The sequence below is a fragment of the Chaetodon auriga genome, chromosome 4, assembly GCF_051107435.1.
Source record: "Chaetodon auriga isolate fChaAug3 chromosome 4, fChaAug3.hap1, whole genome shotgun sequence".
Lineage (NCBI taxonomy): Eukaryota > Metazoa > Chordata > Actinopteri > Chaetodontiformes > Chaetodontidae > Chaetodon > Chaetodon auriga.
This window is the reverse complement of record NC_135077.1, coordinates 19,508,072-19,526,433: the sequence shown is the minus strand read 5'-3', so window position 1 is coordinate 19,526,433 and position 18,362 is coordinate 19,508,072. Positions and strand designations below refer to the sequence as shown.

Sequence of the window (18,362 nt, the reverse complement as noted above, 5' to 3'; positions counted from 1 at the left end):
AAAAAATATTTGCAGTTTTGCAGAAATTAATGTGCAGGAAAGGTCTGCCTGTTTGTAACATAATACATTCTGCTGCAGCGCCTTGTATTTTTGATGAGTGTAATAAAAAAATGCGTTTTTGGAGGGTTTGGAAACAGGCAGCATTGTGCTGGCTTTGTGGCACGTAAGGAGAAACAAAGCCCAAATCAACAACTAAATCACACATTGGTCTCAACATGTGCAAATCATTGTGTCACAAACTATCTGAACTCCCGGCTGTACACACCTGAAAATCTGCGCCTGCGGTAAGAAAAACAGCGCAGGGAGAAAAAGCGCAGGCATTGATCTTTATCATACTGTAATGGTTTTGGTATTGTTTCAAACGAGAGAGCCAGAGTCTTGGGCCCTTCTGGAAGGCTTGGCTTCGGTTAAACCAAAGAGACTGACTGTTTAGATGAATTATCTAGACAATGTCAGTGTCCATTTGCTGTGAGTAGAGAGACGGCGGGGCTTGGATTTCACTTGTCTCTTCAGACCTTGGCGCTAACCGATGCCCCCTTGCCCCGGCAGACGGTTGTGTTGTTTCTACGCCTTAGTCACTCAAATTATGAGTCGCTGAACCTTTACCGCCAGAAAATTACCCCAGCATGTACCGGGAATGAGGATGGAGGGATGGCGTATTCCCTTCTTTTTTCCATTTGCTCTTGGTTCCTTTCCCTTGAGTTAATTTGAGGGAAACGGTACTTCCTCGGTTTGTTTGATTGGCTCTGACGTTACTAAAGACTGCAATCAGGGGGCCATTTTGGGAGTTTGTCGCAGATTAAATCAAGAGAATGCACGGCAAAGGAGAAACAGACCACCGCTCTATGTTCCATACAATGTGCTCACATGGACTAACCCATACAAGGTTTCTCTGATATATACCGCCTGTCTACGATGGTTGGGTAGAGAGTTTTTAACACAATAAAGGCTTAAGATAATCAATGTGTGACTACAGCAGGACCCTGTCAGATTAAGGATGGTTGGACGTAAACCTTGGTTGTGATTATACCGAGCGCTTGGATTTCAAACTGATTAAAGCTGTTTCGCAAGTGTGTGTTCGAAGGTGCACGTACGTGTGGAAGCACCGGCATAAAACAGACACGGGGATGTTTTCTTTTCTCTGCTGAAATGAATACTTAAGATTTCAACATATGAAAAGGTTTTGTGAACTGACGTGAAATTGGAGGTAAGTAACGGCCCGAAAATACGAGATGATCAAAGCCTGGAGTCGCAGCTTGTTATGCTGCTGCATTTAAAAAATGAGCCTGAACTTTCTGCTAGTTATGACGCGCTATATATATATATATATATATATATATATATATATATATATATATATATATATATATATATATATACACACACACACACACACACACACACACACACACACACACACACACAGAGTATAAATGTATATTTATATAAATGTGTGTATGTATATGCATATGTATCTATATAGATAAACAATGTATATATAATATATACACATATTTGTAAATTGTATGTGCGTGAGTATATAGTAATATATATATATATATACACAGTATGTGTGCTTTTACACATACTTTTCTTTTACATCAAGTCATACATAACATTATTTAAATCTGTTTATTATGATTAATGCAAATATTTTAATATTGTACTTTAAAATGCAAAATATTAAATATTGAAATGACACTAAATTTGATGGTAAAATTAAAATTAAATTATTAAATCATCAATAATAAAGAGCATATAAGTACTGTATAAACATAATATAATTATAATATGAAGTAAATGCATTTAAACAATAAACTCACTCAAACGGAGTTGAATGACTGATTAAATTTACACTTTTCTCACACTGAATTTAGTGCAATTTCATTACATTTTATCATTTCTCTATATGTAAATTAATTCTGAACAAACATCATAGAGACTTCCAATAAAGCTGGCAGATGTGTGTCCATTTGTCACACAAAGCGTGCGCACCGTCCTTGTGCTAGGTTTCCATCTGACGCTCAGTTGTATGAAAATACCCTCCGGCTGCAAAATTTATGTTGTTCATTTGTTTGACTGTATACAGCGATCGCACAGTTCCGCGGGGAATTATCCTCTAGTGCAGCGTGGAGCAATAGGTATGCAGAGGGTATGCTTCGGGGGATGATTTAGGAGAGCGCTGTGGCGCAGAGGAGGCACTTACGTGGGTTGAGAATCTTCACAGTGGAGTCGGGGTCCGGATGCTGTTTATGGATCACTTGAGTGCAGATCTGCTCTGTAAGAATCTACCAGGGGACCCAGAGGGGATTCAAGTCATAAATATCCACATCGGCCTCAACAATAACAGAGAAACAAACCACACCACGGACACACAAAGCTGCGGATATGTTTCACCATCACGTCCTATACGGCTGAATAATTGTCAAATCAAGTTTCTGCAGGTGGTCGGGCATAAAATTTATTATGTCAATGGACTCGATAAATTGTCATGTTGGAAAATAAAGAGAAAAAAAACAGAAAATAAGACAAAGATCGGTCAGTTTAATTGAAACAAAATAAATACTTGAACACAGAGGTTGTGACTGTAAAAGCTTGATTCCGAAAAAAGCTGGGACGCCGTGTGAAACATAAATAAAACAGAACGTTTATCCTTTTTCACATAAACTCAACTGAAAACAGCACAAAGTCAATATATTTAATGTTTGAGCTCATCAGCTTCAGTGATTTTTGTAAATATCTGCTTATTCTGACTCTGATGCAGCAACACGTTTCACAGACTGGGAAAGATGTGGAACGCTCCAAAAACACCTGTTTGGAACATTCCACAGGTAAACAGGCTCTTTGGTAACAGGTGAGAGGATCATGATTGGGTATGAAAGGGGCGTCCTGGAAAGGCTCGAGCGAGGTTCACCACTTAGTGAACACATGAGTGGATGAAGGAGATTACTTCATGAGCTCAGGAACGCTTCAGAAAACTGTTATCAGTGAACACAGTTCATTTGCATGTGATTGCTTTCTGTTTTTATTTATGTTTTACACAGTCTCCCAGCTATTTTGGCTCATTCAGTCGTGTCAGCAGGGCTGCAGCGTGTGCAGAGGACTGACCTCGAACAGCACGTTGTAGGTTGTCATGGTGAACTGGCTGGCGTTGAGCGTCAGGCGCTCGGTGAGCAGGGAGAAGAGGCCGTGACTCAGCATGACCTCAGATTTCCTCCTGGAGGTCAAAGGTCGGTCAGTAAACATCAGTGTAACGGAGGTGCAACGCAGCACCTCCTCCGAACATGATCTACAAATGCACTGAAATAGCAGAACTGCAACTTTTATTTGAAAAGTAATATGGAATCATATAGAAAATGAGCAGCGATGTCATCAATCCTGAGGAATGACAAGGGCAAAATGTGGACGTTCTGATGAGTCAAATAACTGCAGCGGTTGAAATCTGTAAGAGCATAAATCAGCGGAGCTCCAGCTGACTTCTGACATGGAGGAAATGAAAAAGAGGATCCCTGCTGAAGAGCAGCTCTTCACAGATAAGTCTTTGTCGCTTTCATCTCTGATCATGGATCAACTCCAATTTTAGCATTGTAGCTCAGCTAAAGAGCTGCGGACTGTTTGCAGTCTATCTGGCATCTGGATCACAAGGCTTAAAAACTGCTGCCAAGACAGGGCTGGACTTGTTTCTGGTCTCCTACTTCAGGAGAGGGTGCTCGCATTATAACTGGCAGTTACTAATGAAAAGGTTTCAATATGACCTGAATCTCATCATGTATTACCAGCCAAAATAACACTGATGAGCAGAGATCATAACAGGCTCATGTGCATCAAAAGAATGACAACAAAGTTCAATTTACTTTGGTTTATTTTGACAGTGAGGCCTGCAGCTCGACGGAGAATTTACAGTCATGATGCCGTTTTGACTGTGTTATTTGAATATGGCTGTTTAATGAGGTTTTTCTGCATAGTTTTACCTCTTACAGTTGATTCTGTCAGTACAAGGAGCCACAAGGAATCGAACTGTGCCTTTCAAAAATTATAACAATCACATAAAAACGGAGTAAGAGAAGACACTACAAAAGATTTTTGAGAATTAAAGCTGCGGAATCAACAATAAACATGATTCCCTTTCAGTTATTAATTATTTGTATACTATTAGAAGTGTGTGCTGTTATATGGAATTAAAATAGTATATATAAAGTATAATAAAATACAGTTTTATCCTCTGGGAATTCAGTGTGAAGGATTATGGCTTTGTGACTGCACTTACTTTGGCGGCATGTGTTTCAGAAAGTAGCCCATTACTTTGAGTGTCTGCACTCGTATTCCTTCACTTTTTGAGGCCAACAGCTTGTAAATAACACTGAAAAAAAGAAAATTACATTAAAAATATGAAGTATGCAGTTAAATCTTTCCATACTTGTAGCATTAATTGGAGATTTAGCAGTATAGCGTAGCATGTTCCTCCAAAAACACATTCTCAAAAAAAAATTAATCTGTCCACAAAATAAAGCGTTACGTAAAACTACAGTGACACAAGAATAAAGCTATGAAATTTAAAATGTTCTGCTCCAACTTCGAACAGTTTTACTTTGAGCGAAAACATACTAACAAAACTACGAGCACATCTGCAGATAATAAAAACAGTTCTGATTACCGAATCCCGTTGCGCTGGTCGAAGGCCTGGACCATGGGTCCAGGATGTTCAGACATCAGAGCCACCAACAACTGCAGTACATCCATGAGGTTGTCATCCTGTGGGATAGAGAAGAAGGGACTTGAGGCTATTACGGCGTTCAAGGAGGACAATTGAAAAAATACTGCATCGAGTGAAGCTGACGTGAGGCAGCTTTCAAGGGGCTGCACATGTCAATACAAGATAAAGGCATCATTCGTTGAGCTCTTCTTGTGATGTTTAGTAGTGGCAGCAGCAGCAGTAATAGAAGGAAAGTAGAAATAATGAAATACATCACAAGCATCTGAAATGAAGAATAACAACATGTGCTTAATGAAGGGCTACTACATGTCAGTGGCTTTTCCTGGCTGTGCTGTAATCACCCTTTATTCTTACAAGGTTCACTGCGTTGCTGACTGATCTGACAGATTCAGTTATTATGCATCACTCCACTGTAAACAAAACCACTTCTGTCAGGCCCTCTAACTGGCAGACTTGGAAAAATAACAAGGAACAGTGAAGCTGCCTTCAGCAACGGGAATGGCCTCTCTGCATATCAGATGGTGGGGAGACAAAGCACGGCACAGTTGTGTTATGTTGCCATCTGGTGGAGAGGCCTCTGCTGGTCAGGGCTGCCTGAACACATGCCTACCTCGTGCATGGTCAGGAGGTAGTTGAGGATGCTCTGTAGCTCGTCTTCTTTCACTCCATGATCCTAGAATATAAATGCATTTCACATTGTTTCAGTAGGGTTCACTATGTCACGATGCATTTCCAAATATGACCTGATATCAAATAATGTGAGTGTATTCTGGGGTTGACTATATTGACTTATCTATATTGCAAAAACACAGCTAAAGCAAGCAGAAATGGTCAGATACATTTATGCATAGATCAATTCAATAAAATCTGGTCTTGTCTGGCTTTGGCGCCGTGAACTTACCTTCATTATGAGCTGCTTGACAAACAACAACAGAAAGGCTCGCAAAGAAAGGATCTCCTTCTGGTTCGGCCTTGGACCATCTGAAAATGCAAACAGCAGAAGGACACAGTGAGAAATAAGAGGATGATCGAGCTATTCTGCACCCACTTTATCACTTGACGGACTTGTAATGACGAACTGTGAGTCTCGGTGCAGCATGTGTTGATATGTGTGCGTCCATACTTCTGTGTGTATGTGAAATCCACCTCTAGATGCATTATCTATACATAAATTTGAAAGAAGGGCCGGAGGAGGAATGGGAACGGCACGCACGAGTGGTGCATCATGTGTATGTTTTTGTATTTTGTGTGCACCCTCACCGAGGCCTTTGGGCACGACTCCGCTGCGGTCCTGCGGGTTAATAACCCAGTAGTAGTATTTCAGCGTGTGCATGACCTGGAGTACAGTGCCCACCCTGCGGATGGTGTTGTAGATCGTCACCGTGCTTATGAACTCTGTTGCCAGGTACGTGTAGAGTGTCAGCTGCACCTGCAAAACATAAAGCACATGTGTAGAGTGAAATAAGCCGCTTTTAGTGTGTCCTAGCTTTTTGTTCCTAGAAGAGGGAGGTGGAGGGATAACCTTGAACTCTGAGCTGAACTCCAAACACTAAAATAAAAACTAGGACAAGGCAATACAGAGGAAGAGAGAGAGCTTCTGACTGTGCAGGTCTGCATGAGTGTGTGTCTGTATGTGGTAACCAATACATGCATGTGTACACTCTTATGTCCATCCTTTGACTAAATGCAACAGAAAGTGCTGCTGTGTAATGTGTATATGAGTGTGTATTCATGTTACCTTGGCGGGGGCATGGATCCAGATGGCAGGGTTGAACAGAATGTGGTCGCACAGCTGCTTGAGCAGCAAGATGCCATTCTGCAAGTTGCTAAGGTATCTGGAAAAGGCCAGCACAATGTCCAGGACGGGCCGCGTCACGTGCACCTTGGACGACTGGAGCACAGACAGGGAGGCAGAAAGTGTCGCAACAGGGGGTCGAAAAAAAAAAGAGGAGAGGATGATATGTCAGCGAGAGGAGTCAAAGACGTGGGAAGCAGAGAGGGTGGACGGGGAAGGGGAGGGAGAGGACGCACGCAGAGAAAGACGAGGAGGAGCTCCTCTTCTGCCTAACAAGCACACAAGCCAGCTGTGACCTCCAAAATGCAGCTGAGGGAAAACAAGTCTGTCTCATATTAAGCGTTGGTGTGTGCTGTCTGAGTGTGTTTGTGGTGTTGAGGGAATCAAGATTGGCCTTATTACTGCAGCGGGTTCATTATGTGCAGCTACTGGTACGGGAGGATGGCTCTCTCGTGTATTTCTTCGCCAGCTGAGCCAATTTGTGTTTGCCTCACCTTCTCCAAAGTGTAGCCAATGACGAGAAAGCCTTTGCAGGCCAGGACCTGCTCTTGCATAGCCACCGAGTTCTTCAAGAGCTCCATCACAAAGGATAGCAAAGTGCAGCTAAGAGGCCCACAGATGGACAGACAGACAGACAGCGACAGAGAGAGAGAGACAAAGAGAGAGAGCTGTGAGTTAGACAGTGACAATAATCTATGTAAGCTGCTGACAAAGCCCTGACTGTGAAGGGCATATCCTACATGAAATGTGATTGAATGAGGGTGTCGTGTCCCCATTGTGTTAGGAGGACAGATTCTGGTTAGCATCACCTTGAGGGCAGCAGATAGAGCAACGCTGCAGTTCAGCAAGATGGCCTCTCAGCCTTCAAGCTCAACATTACATCAAAAGTTGAAAATATGGAACCGAAGATGCTTTTAAGGCTCACTGTGGGTCTTTTTTTTTGACAAAGGTTTGGCTAAATGTTACAGACAAATAAGCCAGCAGTAATGACTGCATGAGCTGTCTGTTTACCATCCAAGTAAGTTACACATAGTCCATACCGATTATGTATTGATACTGTAAACTTTATGAAGCATAAAGAAAAACTACATTAAAGTTATTCAGCGTTCCATCAAAGTGTGTGTGTGTGTGTGTGTGTGTGTGTGTGTGTGTGTGTGTGTGTGTGTGTTTACCAGACGGAGGTGTCCAGCTCATTGCTGGAGGGCTGGCAATAATCCAGCTGTGCAAACAGAGGGAAGAGGACCTGCACGCCTCCGATAGAGTGTATCCCGCTCTGGACCGAGTGAGTCACCACGGCCTTCACGTCCTACCGAGACAAACACACGTGGTCACATTTAACATGGCCAACATTTGCACATGGTCCACTCAGACGTTCGCTCTGATCATCACAGCGATGTGCACTAAGCTAGCTCCACGCGTATTTTAAAGAAGCCGAACAGAATGGTGCTTCTTTATCACACCACTCCAGTCCAACAGGTGCACCGCCAACATCTGTTTGTGTCTTCCATGGCACACCCAGGTTGCACACATGCTAAGTCCTTGAGAAAGCAAATATAATTCAAGACTTTCTTATGTTCTTGTGACTTAAACGTGTTGAAAATAGAGGATGAGGCGAAACTGATCACATTCTGCCTGGTGGTCCGGTGCACAAGCTGCTGTCTGTGTTGTTGTATGTTGTCACACAAACAGTGGCCCTGGTAAAACTTTCTCCTCTCTATAGGATTGGAATTCTTGCACACGGCGCAGCAAAGCAGAAAATATAGGTCACATATTCATTCATATTTCACAGTGTGTGTGTGTGTGTGTGTGTGTGTGTGTGTGTGTGTGTGTGTGTGTGTGTGTGTGTGGTGGAGGCAGCATATGTTTGTGTGGCAGTGGCAGCAAAAGCCTCCCTCACAAAGGAAACAAAGCATTTTCTTTGATGAGAGGGCATGAGAGAAAACTCAATTAGCGCTTGAGAAAAGAAACTCGAGATGAGTGAAGAAACGGCATTGTGCCTGTTTGTGTGGATGCTCAGGGTGTGTGTATTTGTACACAGCATATGGAAAACTTGCACAAAGTTCACCATCTACTTCTAAAAAGGAAAATGCACAAATACTTGAATGGAGGTCCAAAGTAAATCTCAGTCCCAGAGAAGGCTAATTCCATAATTAGAGCACCAGGATGGCATTTTTCAGCAGCTGCAGCAGCCTCGCTGGCTCAACACAAGTGCACCCCTGACCTAATGAGGCCATTAAAGTGAAAAGATGTCAACTGGGCCACTTTCATTAAAGCAGAGGTAGAAAGAAAGAGTAAAGAGTGGTACACATGGAACAGTGGGAGGGAAGTGAGCAGGCGTACAGGTGGACGAGGAATTTGTATCGACACCGCTTTAATGTCAGGTTACATTTAAATAATGGAAATTCAAGCAATACCTCCAACTCCAAGGGGAACAGCCATCACCTGCTATACAAGCAAAATGTTACATTAAAGGCACCATTACCTGCAGCATGAGAGCATGGGGTGAGTGGACGAAAATGGAGGCGTTGTCCTTCGGGGAGGACTCAAGGCAGAGCTGGGCATCTGTGGCGCGAGGGTTGTAAGTGAAGGCGATGCTAGAGGACAGCTTGCCATCGTACAATAAGGTCTTATGATGCTCCGCAAACAGCAAGTCGCTTTCAGCCTTGTACTTGAATGTGCCCTGAGGAGAAGGAAGAGAGAAGAAAACATGGAACAAATAAGAGACGGACAAACTAACGAGTGTCAAACAAGTGTCTAAATCACAAAACAGCCAAAGGGTCAGCCACCAAGATGAAGTTTAACACGAGGAAAGTGCCAAATGCTGGACTCTGCTACAGCAAACAACGTTATCTGTTCAATAAAACATTCCTTGCATGTTGATTTACGTGCCTCACATGACTGTGGTCTACTTGAGTTGCCTGTTAAACTCACAGGATATGATTATCCAGACTGTGACAATATAGACACAGTGTGGACATTTCTGCCACTAGAGACACTGCAGATCTAGAACATCTGGACAATTATTTGCTATTCTGCTCACCTTTTTTTTGTTTTTATCTAGTTTTGTATTCTTATTGTTCTTATGTACTTGTTCAAATTATAATAATTAAACACTTTCCTTTTAAAATACGCTCATGTTAAAGAGTCTTTCCATATGCTTTGAGCATCTATTGTCAAGTTTGCCATGTGATCTCACTCTGCTGTTGATGCTGTCCGACTGTATCACAGAGGAAAATTATCACGGATGACCAGATACATCGAAAGCAAATAATTTATTATGAGGTGTAATCTGACAGCTGATCAAAGTGGATGAAATATTCCTTTTTTGTGTTTTATAGCACTCCACCAATCATATGAAAATGTTAAAGACATTTAAAAAAATCAGATTTCAAGTCGTTTTAATCAACGTGTCTTTTGTTGATACACGTCTCCTTTAAATGGAGCACGGACGTATCATCACAGACACTTTATGCCTTCCAACCTGGTAGCCCGGACCCAGCTGATAGATGGCCAGGATCTGAGCAGCGCTGAGCGCCTCTCCAAACAGGTAAACTGCCCCCATCTGTCCGCAGAACACACGGTTGGCATCTGCTGTCTCGGACGATCCCAGGAAACACTTGTCAAACGTCTGCAGCAGGAAGGATGCAGGCCGGAGACGACGGGAGAAGAATTTGAGGAAGTGAAAAAAGGAATTAAAAAAGACAAAAATAGACAATTAAAGATGAAAATAAGGAAGGAAGGGAGGGAGGAAGGATAAATAAAGAACAGAGGGAAAAGGTGTGTTAACACTCGCTATAAACGGACCCCATCTAAAAGCATACTGTAGCTAACATGATAATGTTCCATCAGTCACGGTCAGCGAGGCAGAAGTGCTGAGCACGACGAGGCCACATCTCAATCAAGTTGCTAATTCGCTTCCTGACATGCTGACACATCTGCAGGATTATACTACACTGTGGAGGCGTTTTCAGTCCTAACACAATTTGATTTAAGAATCTCATATCTCAGCATGACAGAAAGCAATCCCGGGGACTGTGGCAGAGTTCGCGCGGTGATGTGCGAGAGGTGTGCAGATGTAGTTATTTTCCACTGTGCTCTCCATGCTAAAAGATGGGGAGAACAGTTTCACCCCAGAGCCCCCTGAAAGCAAAGCCTGAGATTAGATATATCTCTGAGCGAGGAGGGCATGAGAGGCAGCTTTGGTACATGCTCCTGCAGCAATATCTGCTGAAATTGATATTTGACAGAATATTTGTTATGTGGCCCCACATGCCCAACCCCGATGTAGACGTATACCAGACAGCATTTGGAACTGTAAATAAAAAAATCTTGCTGGAGGTGTTGTTTTTAAAATACACACAGAACGCACACGCCTCCATACACACGGTCTACATAAAGGGACAGTTTTAAAATGACGGTACAGGCAGCTGCTGGTAAGCTTAGCTCAGCACAAAGACAAGAAGCACAGGGGGGACAAGTAACCTTGCTTTGGTCTTGCCTTGCAGCTCCTGTCTTTAGCTTAATAAATACCGCACAGACATGAGTGGTATCAATTTTCTCATCTAACTCTTGACAAGAAAAGCAAATAAGCTTCATTTCCAACCAGTTATCCATGAGAATTTGTTCAGATATAAATCAGGGACGTGTGGCGCCACCCTTCTGGGTGATGCCGTGGTTACTTACGTCGCTAGTGTTGACAAACCAGGCGATGTCTCCAAAGGACGCCAGCTCCCCGTTCACATAGCAGCTAATTTCACTGTTTTTCCAGCGGTTGTAGATGTGAACAAGAGTCACCATGTACCACTGCAACAACAAAAAGAAGCAGACCCTGGTTACTGTATATCTGCAGTACCAACCACACACAAGATATCAATAAGTTAGCATGTGGTGAGGTGTCGGGAGTCAGTCCCCCTCAAGCTACAATCCCATCAACTTAGATTTTGTGGTTTTCTTCTCAGCATTACAACCAGTGAAACAGGTTACCAATGTTACCACAGTGAAACAGGTTTTTATGGTTTCCTGTGGACATGAAGGCATTAAAAATAGAGTGAAACATCAACTAAAATGAGTGCTGAGTCCTGGCCAGGGGAAGGCGGAGGAAGTTTCGAACTGTCCACCGGCGTCTTCCTGCAGTCTTCAGGGTGCGCCAGTATCCAGTATTGGATAATCCCTCCGTCCCATTGCCCTCATTCCTCCTCCTCCTAGTTTCGCTTCTCCCCAGAGTCAGGTAAGACGTGACAGCTCCTTCTTACAGTAAGGTCTAGATTTATGTGCGAGCGTGTGTGGGTTTGTGCATGCACGTGATTGATTATCTGTGTGCTGACATGTGATTTCTGTGATCTATTTGCAGAGACGTTTCCAGGATTTGTCTTTTTCTGTGCATGAATATTCAGTTTGCCCGGGTTACCAAACCAGTCTTTGTTCTTTTCGTACCTTCTGTGGCTTGAAGTCGTACTTTACACAGTGCTGGAATCCTTTCCCCTTGGATTTTAATGAGGTCACTATCAAACAGCCGCCCACAAAGTGCGCAGAGTAACCCAGGCCTTTACTAGTGCGGAAACTGAAACAAAGCGAAGGGAAAACACAAACACGGCTTCAGTTTGAGTGCAGCTTCGTGCTTTCAGGCTGATCACATTCAAGGGCAACATGAGTTTTAGTGTCCAATATATCAAATAAACACTTTTAAAGAGCCTCAAAAGGATAAAGATAGCAAACAATCATTTCTCAACTTCACAGAGTCCTCCCATCGCTCTCCATGTCCCCGCGAGACGGGGCCCCTGCATGTGATTTACTGAATTAATCTCTTCTTAAAAGAGCACAGAGCTGAAGAGGAGCTTTTATTACAGATTCTCTCAAGCAGCTCGTCGGCCATCCGGCTTGGTTATCATTTTCACAGAAGCCCAAACAGATCCCTGTTGTATAAATTAGATTTCTGACAGAAATTAATTATTGGTTGAAAGGAAGATGATCAGAAGGCTTGATTTATTCGGCCCTCAGAGAGGAAGCCAAGGATGAGGGGACAGGAAGGCTGGAGGCTGCAGCACATTTTTGGGTTTCAAATGCATTTAAGAAGCATCTTTGTTATACTGGGAACATGCACACATGCATATGTTCACATTCATATCGACAAGTTAAACTACTCACTTACACTACAAATGTGCACTAGTTCCTTTTAATTTCTGCAAATGCTATGTTCAAACACAAACATTTAAAGGCCAAACAAAGGGAAAAGGTTTAGATTTACTGGTCAAACACCAGTGCTGTTACCTACCAGTACAGGTAAGGCTTGTCTTTATCTACATTGATGTTGTTGAGAGGATCCATGCGGAGCCACGTGTGGAACGTAAACCCGTTCTGGTATGGCCACTTCGCTATGGGAGGCAGAGCTATCGCCTGTTAGGAAAAACATCAACAGAAGAAAACACAACATGACATCCCTTCCTTGTAACTCACTGACATTATTTTATTAATGCACAGATTTAAATTGCAGGATAACTAAAGATTTCTTATATGTTTTTCTAAAAATGTTGAGCTTTACAGACTAAATTGTGCTCAATTTTGATTGTTTTCATACTGATAGACGCGTCGACTAGTCTATGTTCAAACTTTCATTTAAACATTGGGGACATCAGTTGCTAATAAATAAACAAATGTGCATGAAGGCACACCCAAAATATTCAAAGTGCGATTTGAATAGTCCAAAGTTGAATAGCAGCCAAGGCATTATTAATGCCTCACGCCTTAACTACGAAGACTTACAGTTTCATCACAAAAGCATGCTCTTAGCCACGGCTCCATTTGTGGATATAAGAGTACAACAACCTCTGAGGCTTGAGATGGGTCCGGATTGTAATAGCAGACAAGAAAATAATGTGTAAAGCATATCAATTAGAGAAAAACTGCATGTGTCAGGAGAGATCATCATGTAATATCTGAAGGAAAACGGCACTAAGTGTAAGTGCTGGGAGGCAATCATGGTGGGGTTCCACATTCTGGTGGCTCATTAATATCTGGTGTGAAATTTTGCTGCTATGTACTGAAACCGCAGTCCAACACTAACCTCTAAGATGAACGCCGGCCAGCTCACCATCTATGTGTAAACACACTTCAGGGGATGTGTTTTCATTCTGTGGTGCAGCGTTAGACGTTGTGTTGTATACTCACAGCTGCATTTTTCCCCGGGAAGCTGAAGAAGGAGTCAGGGCCGTTCCTGTGGGCCATGTACTTCAGAACCGACAAGAGCTTCACTGCATGATGAGGCTTAGGTAAAAACACAAAAAGGCCTTTTCAGACAGCTGACAGGCAAACATGTGCACACAAAAGCATAAGAACCCTAGTTACACACTTCCAGGTGCAGCCACAAATAACTAAAAGCAAATACAGCTTTGCTTCTGCTTGTTCTAAATTTACTTCAGACTCATCAGATTCAGCTTTACACAGCAGCGACGCTGATGTACGCACTCTCGGCACATTCATCAGGACTATGTTGCTCTAAAACACTGAGCTGAATGACTGTGTGTGATGGAAATTCCTATACAATTTTCCAATTTTGGCTCCGTTCATTCCTGACGGTTTTACTTTATGATGCTCAGCACTAAAGCACTGGATAGCTAGAAGTCCTGCAGTCATCCCATCCGCCCCGTCTCCCCGGATATTCCACAAAAATGCAATGAAGAGAGCAGCGGTGGCGAGAGTTGCTCGAAAAAAGGGAGAGCGAGGTGAAATTTAGAAGCATAAAAGCAACTTGCCCTACTTCCTTGACAACTTGATTAGTGTCAGTGATCAATGGGTTACGCTGCTCCTCTTCCTCGCTTCATCTCTCTCCCCCTTGTGTGCCGCTGGTCCTGCCTGGATGCAGCAACCCGTCTTCACTGCACGTACCATACATCTTAAATTCACTGTGGCTACTCCCTTTTTGGCACATTTTAGAGAACCAATGCTCCCCAACTACATCTTCTGGCTGATGTTGTAGTTAAAATGATTAGAAAAACTAACAAATCAGGACTTGTGTAATCTCATGAACCACCTAATATCAATAATATACACCAGCTCTGGATCTAAGACCAGTGCAGAGCAGTGGTCCGGCTCCACCTCTGGTTTTAGCATTGGCCTGTGGGACGGCAGCAGCGGCAGTGCTGCCTGCACATTCCTCATGCTGGTACCAGACAATCAAGACGGATCACCGTGGCATGACTCTGACTCACCCACTGGCCTTTCTCCCCTTGCAGCTTGCTGAAGAAAAGCTTCAGCTCCTTCACTGTGATGCTGTAGCTGGCGAGCACGCCCAACATGTCCACCAGCAGGTCTGAAAGACACACACACACACACAGCAGGGGTTAAACACAGAAACATGCAGGGGTCACACATGGCATGCTCAAACAGAAAGACAATAATCCATCCTAGAAGTGAGAGGACACTCCGAGTGACGGCAGTTTGCTGGACAATATTCAGATCTTTTTTTAAGATGCAACCTCAATTATGACAATTTTCATGGATCTTGTATTAATGTAAATGTTACAGTGTTGACTTTAAAAGAAAAGTACGGCGAGCAAAACCCAAGTTAAACCTAAGCTAGAGAAGACACTGGGAGTCCCAGCGACCGTGCAGACTAATGATGAGGCATACTGTGACACATCTATGACTAGAATGCAAGTACACTACCCTCGGTTTAAGCCTCCAAATATAAGGAAGAGTGGCAGTTACATGTGGTGAGTAGTAAAGATCAGTTGATTGGTCCTGACCTGAGGAAGAATGTCTGAAAATCTACTGTAGTATAACAACATAGAATAAGAGGTTAAAAAGTTAAATATATGAGGCATTTAATAAGAAAATGTCAATCAATGAAAGACTTTGTGACCACGTTAACAGACAAGGATGTAGTAGTGTAGTGAATATTACTATGATACGCAGTACTTTCAGCTGCCTAGTTACTGCTGGGCGATATCACCCTTGCTTGACTGCACAAACCCTCCAGGCCAGCGCTGTTCTAGCTGGCAAAAGTTCACTGAGCCGAACGCTGTCGGATTAATTCGCACTAATTTGCAGATGGGCAACAGACTAGACTGAGACGCAGGGGAGAGCGTACGGGATGATTGTGTCTGCTTTCACCGCAGCACATCAGAGGGATCAAACCAGGAGGTTACTGCATACAAGCAGAGTGTCAAAGCTCCGAAACAAAACATCTCTTCTGGAGGTGGCGAGGAGTCGGCGTCTTGGTCAAGCACCGCTCAGCAGTGTTTGATATCATCAGGGCTTAAAGCCGGAAAGCCATTTTCACTGCTACACAAACCGGCTGCCTTTAACTTCCTGATATCTAAATCGGCTGTCACATATGAGAAAATGTGTGTGTCCTCTGTCTTTTCCGTGAGGTGCTGCTCTCTCTCAGTACCTGCGATCATGCTGTCGGTGGTGGAGATGCGCTGCAGCACCTGCTGGATCAGTCCCACATCAGTGCACGCCTGCAGGTTGCGGACGCTCTTCTTGAGGATGGCGGTGAAGATGCTCCAGACCTCAGCCTGACAGGTGGGCTCACATTTATCCAGCAGCTCCACCATGCACACAATGCTCTCCGGTTCCTGGATGATGAAGTTCATCTCCAGGTCAAACTGGCCGCCGACCAGCTGGGGAAGAGATGCAGAGGGAGAGGTGAGGGAGAGGTAAGGGAGAGGTGAGGGAGGTAATGGATGAGAGAGAAAGAGTTTCAGTCAGTCATTAAATAGAATAAAGCAATAACAACAACAACAACAACAACAACAACAACACGGCAATGAGTTCCTCTTTCATCAGCAGCAAAACAAAACCAAGAGCTTCACATAGGAATACAGATCAGATCTAAGCTTTTAAATTGTATTTTATTTGATTTTATGCATTCGATGTCATCTATTTTAACCTATGTTTTACCATTTTATGCTGTCATTTGATGCTTTATCCTTATTTTCTATCCTCATTCTACTCTATTTTTACTTGTATTTTATTATTTTCTTTCGTGGTTTCATGCATTGTCTTCAATTTTTATTTGTTTTTATGTCCATTTTGTCTTTTTTTATGTAAAGCACTCACTTGGTGCATGTGATTTCTTTCTTGTAAAACACTTTCCTGTCTGAAAGGCGCTACGCAAATAAAGTTTATCATCATTAATACATATGTGTTCATGGTGCTGTGTGCGCCCACCCCTAAACAGATGATTAATCATGCATCAGAGCTGCTGCTCGACAAGTGGATTAAAGGTCAGGGGAGAAACACAGGTCCCTGTCAGTCTGACTGCATGTCTGTTTTCTGACAGTAGATTCAACTGTTTGCAACCAGCCTTGAGACACTGTGATGAACCCAGAGCAAAATAAAAAAAAAAAAAATCAAACAAGAAGCCACGTCAGTGAAACTAACCGAGACATCTAGTCAGACACAAACAGTGGGAAGGGAATCTAGAGGTCTTTTGTTCCTGTAGGAGGCCCTGGAATACTAACAGCATCTGACACAGCCTGGCAGACACAGACCTGGGCTCAAATTCATTTTCACTTGACGTACACGAGAAGAGTACAGTGATGTGAGGCTCATCCCAGCATCTATATCAAAGCAGCAGTGGCTACCAGTATTCACTGTTTTGCACATTTCACACTCAAGCCTGCACTGTGAATGGAAAACACAAATATCAAAGTCAGCCTCGAAGGCGATCTCCAGCTCAAGCTCTTGAGGTAAAACGCTCGTCTTACTGCACACGAGTAATGCTCTTTGTGTGTGGAAATAAATTGCATGAACCATAAATGTCATAATTTGTCACTTCTTAATAGTTGTGGTGACATTTTTATTATTGAACCCTGCCTAATAGAAAAAGATAAGGAAAATAACAATGTTGATGTCACATTAATACCGCGAGTAAGGCTGTCATGTTTGGAATCGAGGAGGTGTGACTGGACAGAAAAATGAACGTGTGATAGTGGCGCTCGCCCATTAGACAGGCTGGATGTGAAAACAATACGATCAGGCGCAGGGAGAGTGAGTGTGTGTGTGTGTGTGTGTGTGTGTGTGTGTGTGTTGAGTACAAGATAGGGAAGGAGGGGAACCTGGAGGCAATGCTGCTGCCGCCACATCCTTAAGGACGGGATGAAGTGATGATAAGACTGACTCACACCTCACCTATTGTCCCTTTAACCTCCTCTCACAGCACATCTATTTATTTTAATGTCAAGTATCATAACAGCTCAAAGTCACCTCATACACAAGCCCCGTTAGCCACATGCATTAAGCCATATGTAGCCAACAACCCTGCTCACTGCATCAACTTTCAATTCTTCAAATGTTAAAAATCAATCTGATGTTGTTTTTTTAATCAACTGATTGTTTAGTTTATAAATGTGACAAAAGTTCAGAAAAATGTGCACCACAAGTTCCCAGAGTCTGATGTAATGTTTGCTTTCTGTGGCATCCAAGAGCAACGGAGGTGAGAGTTACGTGCTGAACAGCGTACAATGCTACACCAAACTTTCCTTCATCTCAGTTGTATTGGGGGGGGGGGGGGGGGGAGACCCAAAACAAATGTAAATATCTCAAACCCAGGACGAATTAAACCAAACCTGTGTGCACGATGGGTCCCAAGACAAGAAGAGGTAGAATATATGTTTTTTTCATAAGCTAGATGACTCAGCGCTTTAATAAAGGAGGAGTTTTCCATCCATTATCTACAACTCTGACTCCAAAAAAGATACAACGCTGTAAAACATTAATAAAACAGAACATAGATATTCACTGATCCCTTTTGATATATTCTCAACTAAAAAGCTCATCAGAGCTCATCAGATTCATTGATTTCTGTAAATATCTGCTTATTGTGAATCTGATGCAGTAACATGTTTCACA

At 42.9% G+C, this 18,362-nt stretch overlaps 1 protein-coding gene across 9 annotated transcripts in view; it reads right to left on the bottom strand.

The window, feature by feature from the left end:
* Window positions 1-18,362, bottom strand: part of lrba (LPS-responsive vesicle trafficking, beach and anchor containing) — a 174,559-nt gene that overhangs the window by 134,086 nt on the left and 22,111 nt on the right. For all 9 annotated transcript variants that reach the window (XM_076729272.1, XM_076729263.1, XM_076729267.1 and 6 more), the window contains exons 2-19: window positions 15,898-16,129; window positions 14,714-14,814; window positions 13,674-13,769; window positions 12,781-12,902; window positions 11,943-12,069; window positions 11,193-11,312; window positions 9,991-10,137; window positions 8,992-9,189; window positions 7,682-7,815; window positions 7,004-7,112; window positions 6,453-6,605; window positions 5,975-6,143; window positions 5,616-5,695; window positions 5,325-5,387; window positions 4,655-4,752; window positions 4,268-4,360; window positions 3,109-3,217; window positions 2,207-2,288 (exon numbers count right to left, since the gene is read on the bottom strand). In XM_076729272.1, the coding sequence (XP_076585387.1) occupies window positions 2,207-2,288; window positions 3,109-3,217; window positions 4,268-4,360; window positions 4,655-4,752; window positions 5,325-5,387; window positions 5,616-5,695; window positions 5,975-6,143; window positions 6,453-6,605; window positions 7,004-7,112; window positions 7,682-7,815; window positions 8,992-9,189; window positions 9,991-10,137; window positions 11,193-11,312; window positions 11,943-12,069; window positions 12,781-12,902; window positions 13,674-13,769; window positions 14,714-14,814; window positions 15,898-16,129 (2,233 nt within the window). The remainder of the gene's footprint in view (window positions 1-2,206; window positions 2,289-3,108; window positions 3,218-4,267; window positions 4,361-4,654; window positions 4,753-5,324; window positions 5,388-5,615; window positions 5,696-5,974; window positions 6,144-6,452; window positions 6,606-7,003; window positions 7,113-7,681; window positions 7,816-8,991; window positions 9,190-9,990; window positions 10,138-11,192; window positions 11,313-11,942; window positions 12,070-12,780; window positions 12,903-13,673; window positions 13,770-14,713; window positions 14,815-15,897; window positions 16,130-18,362) is intronic.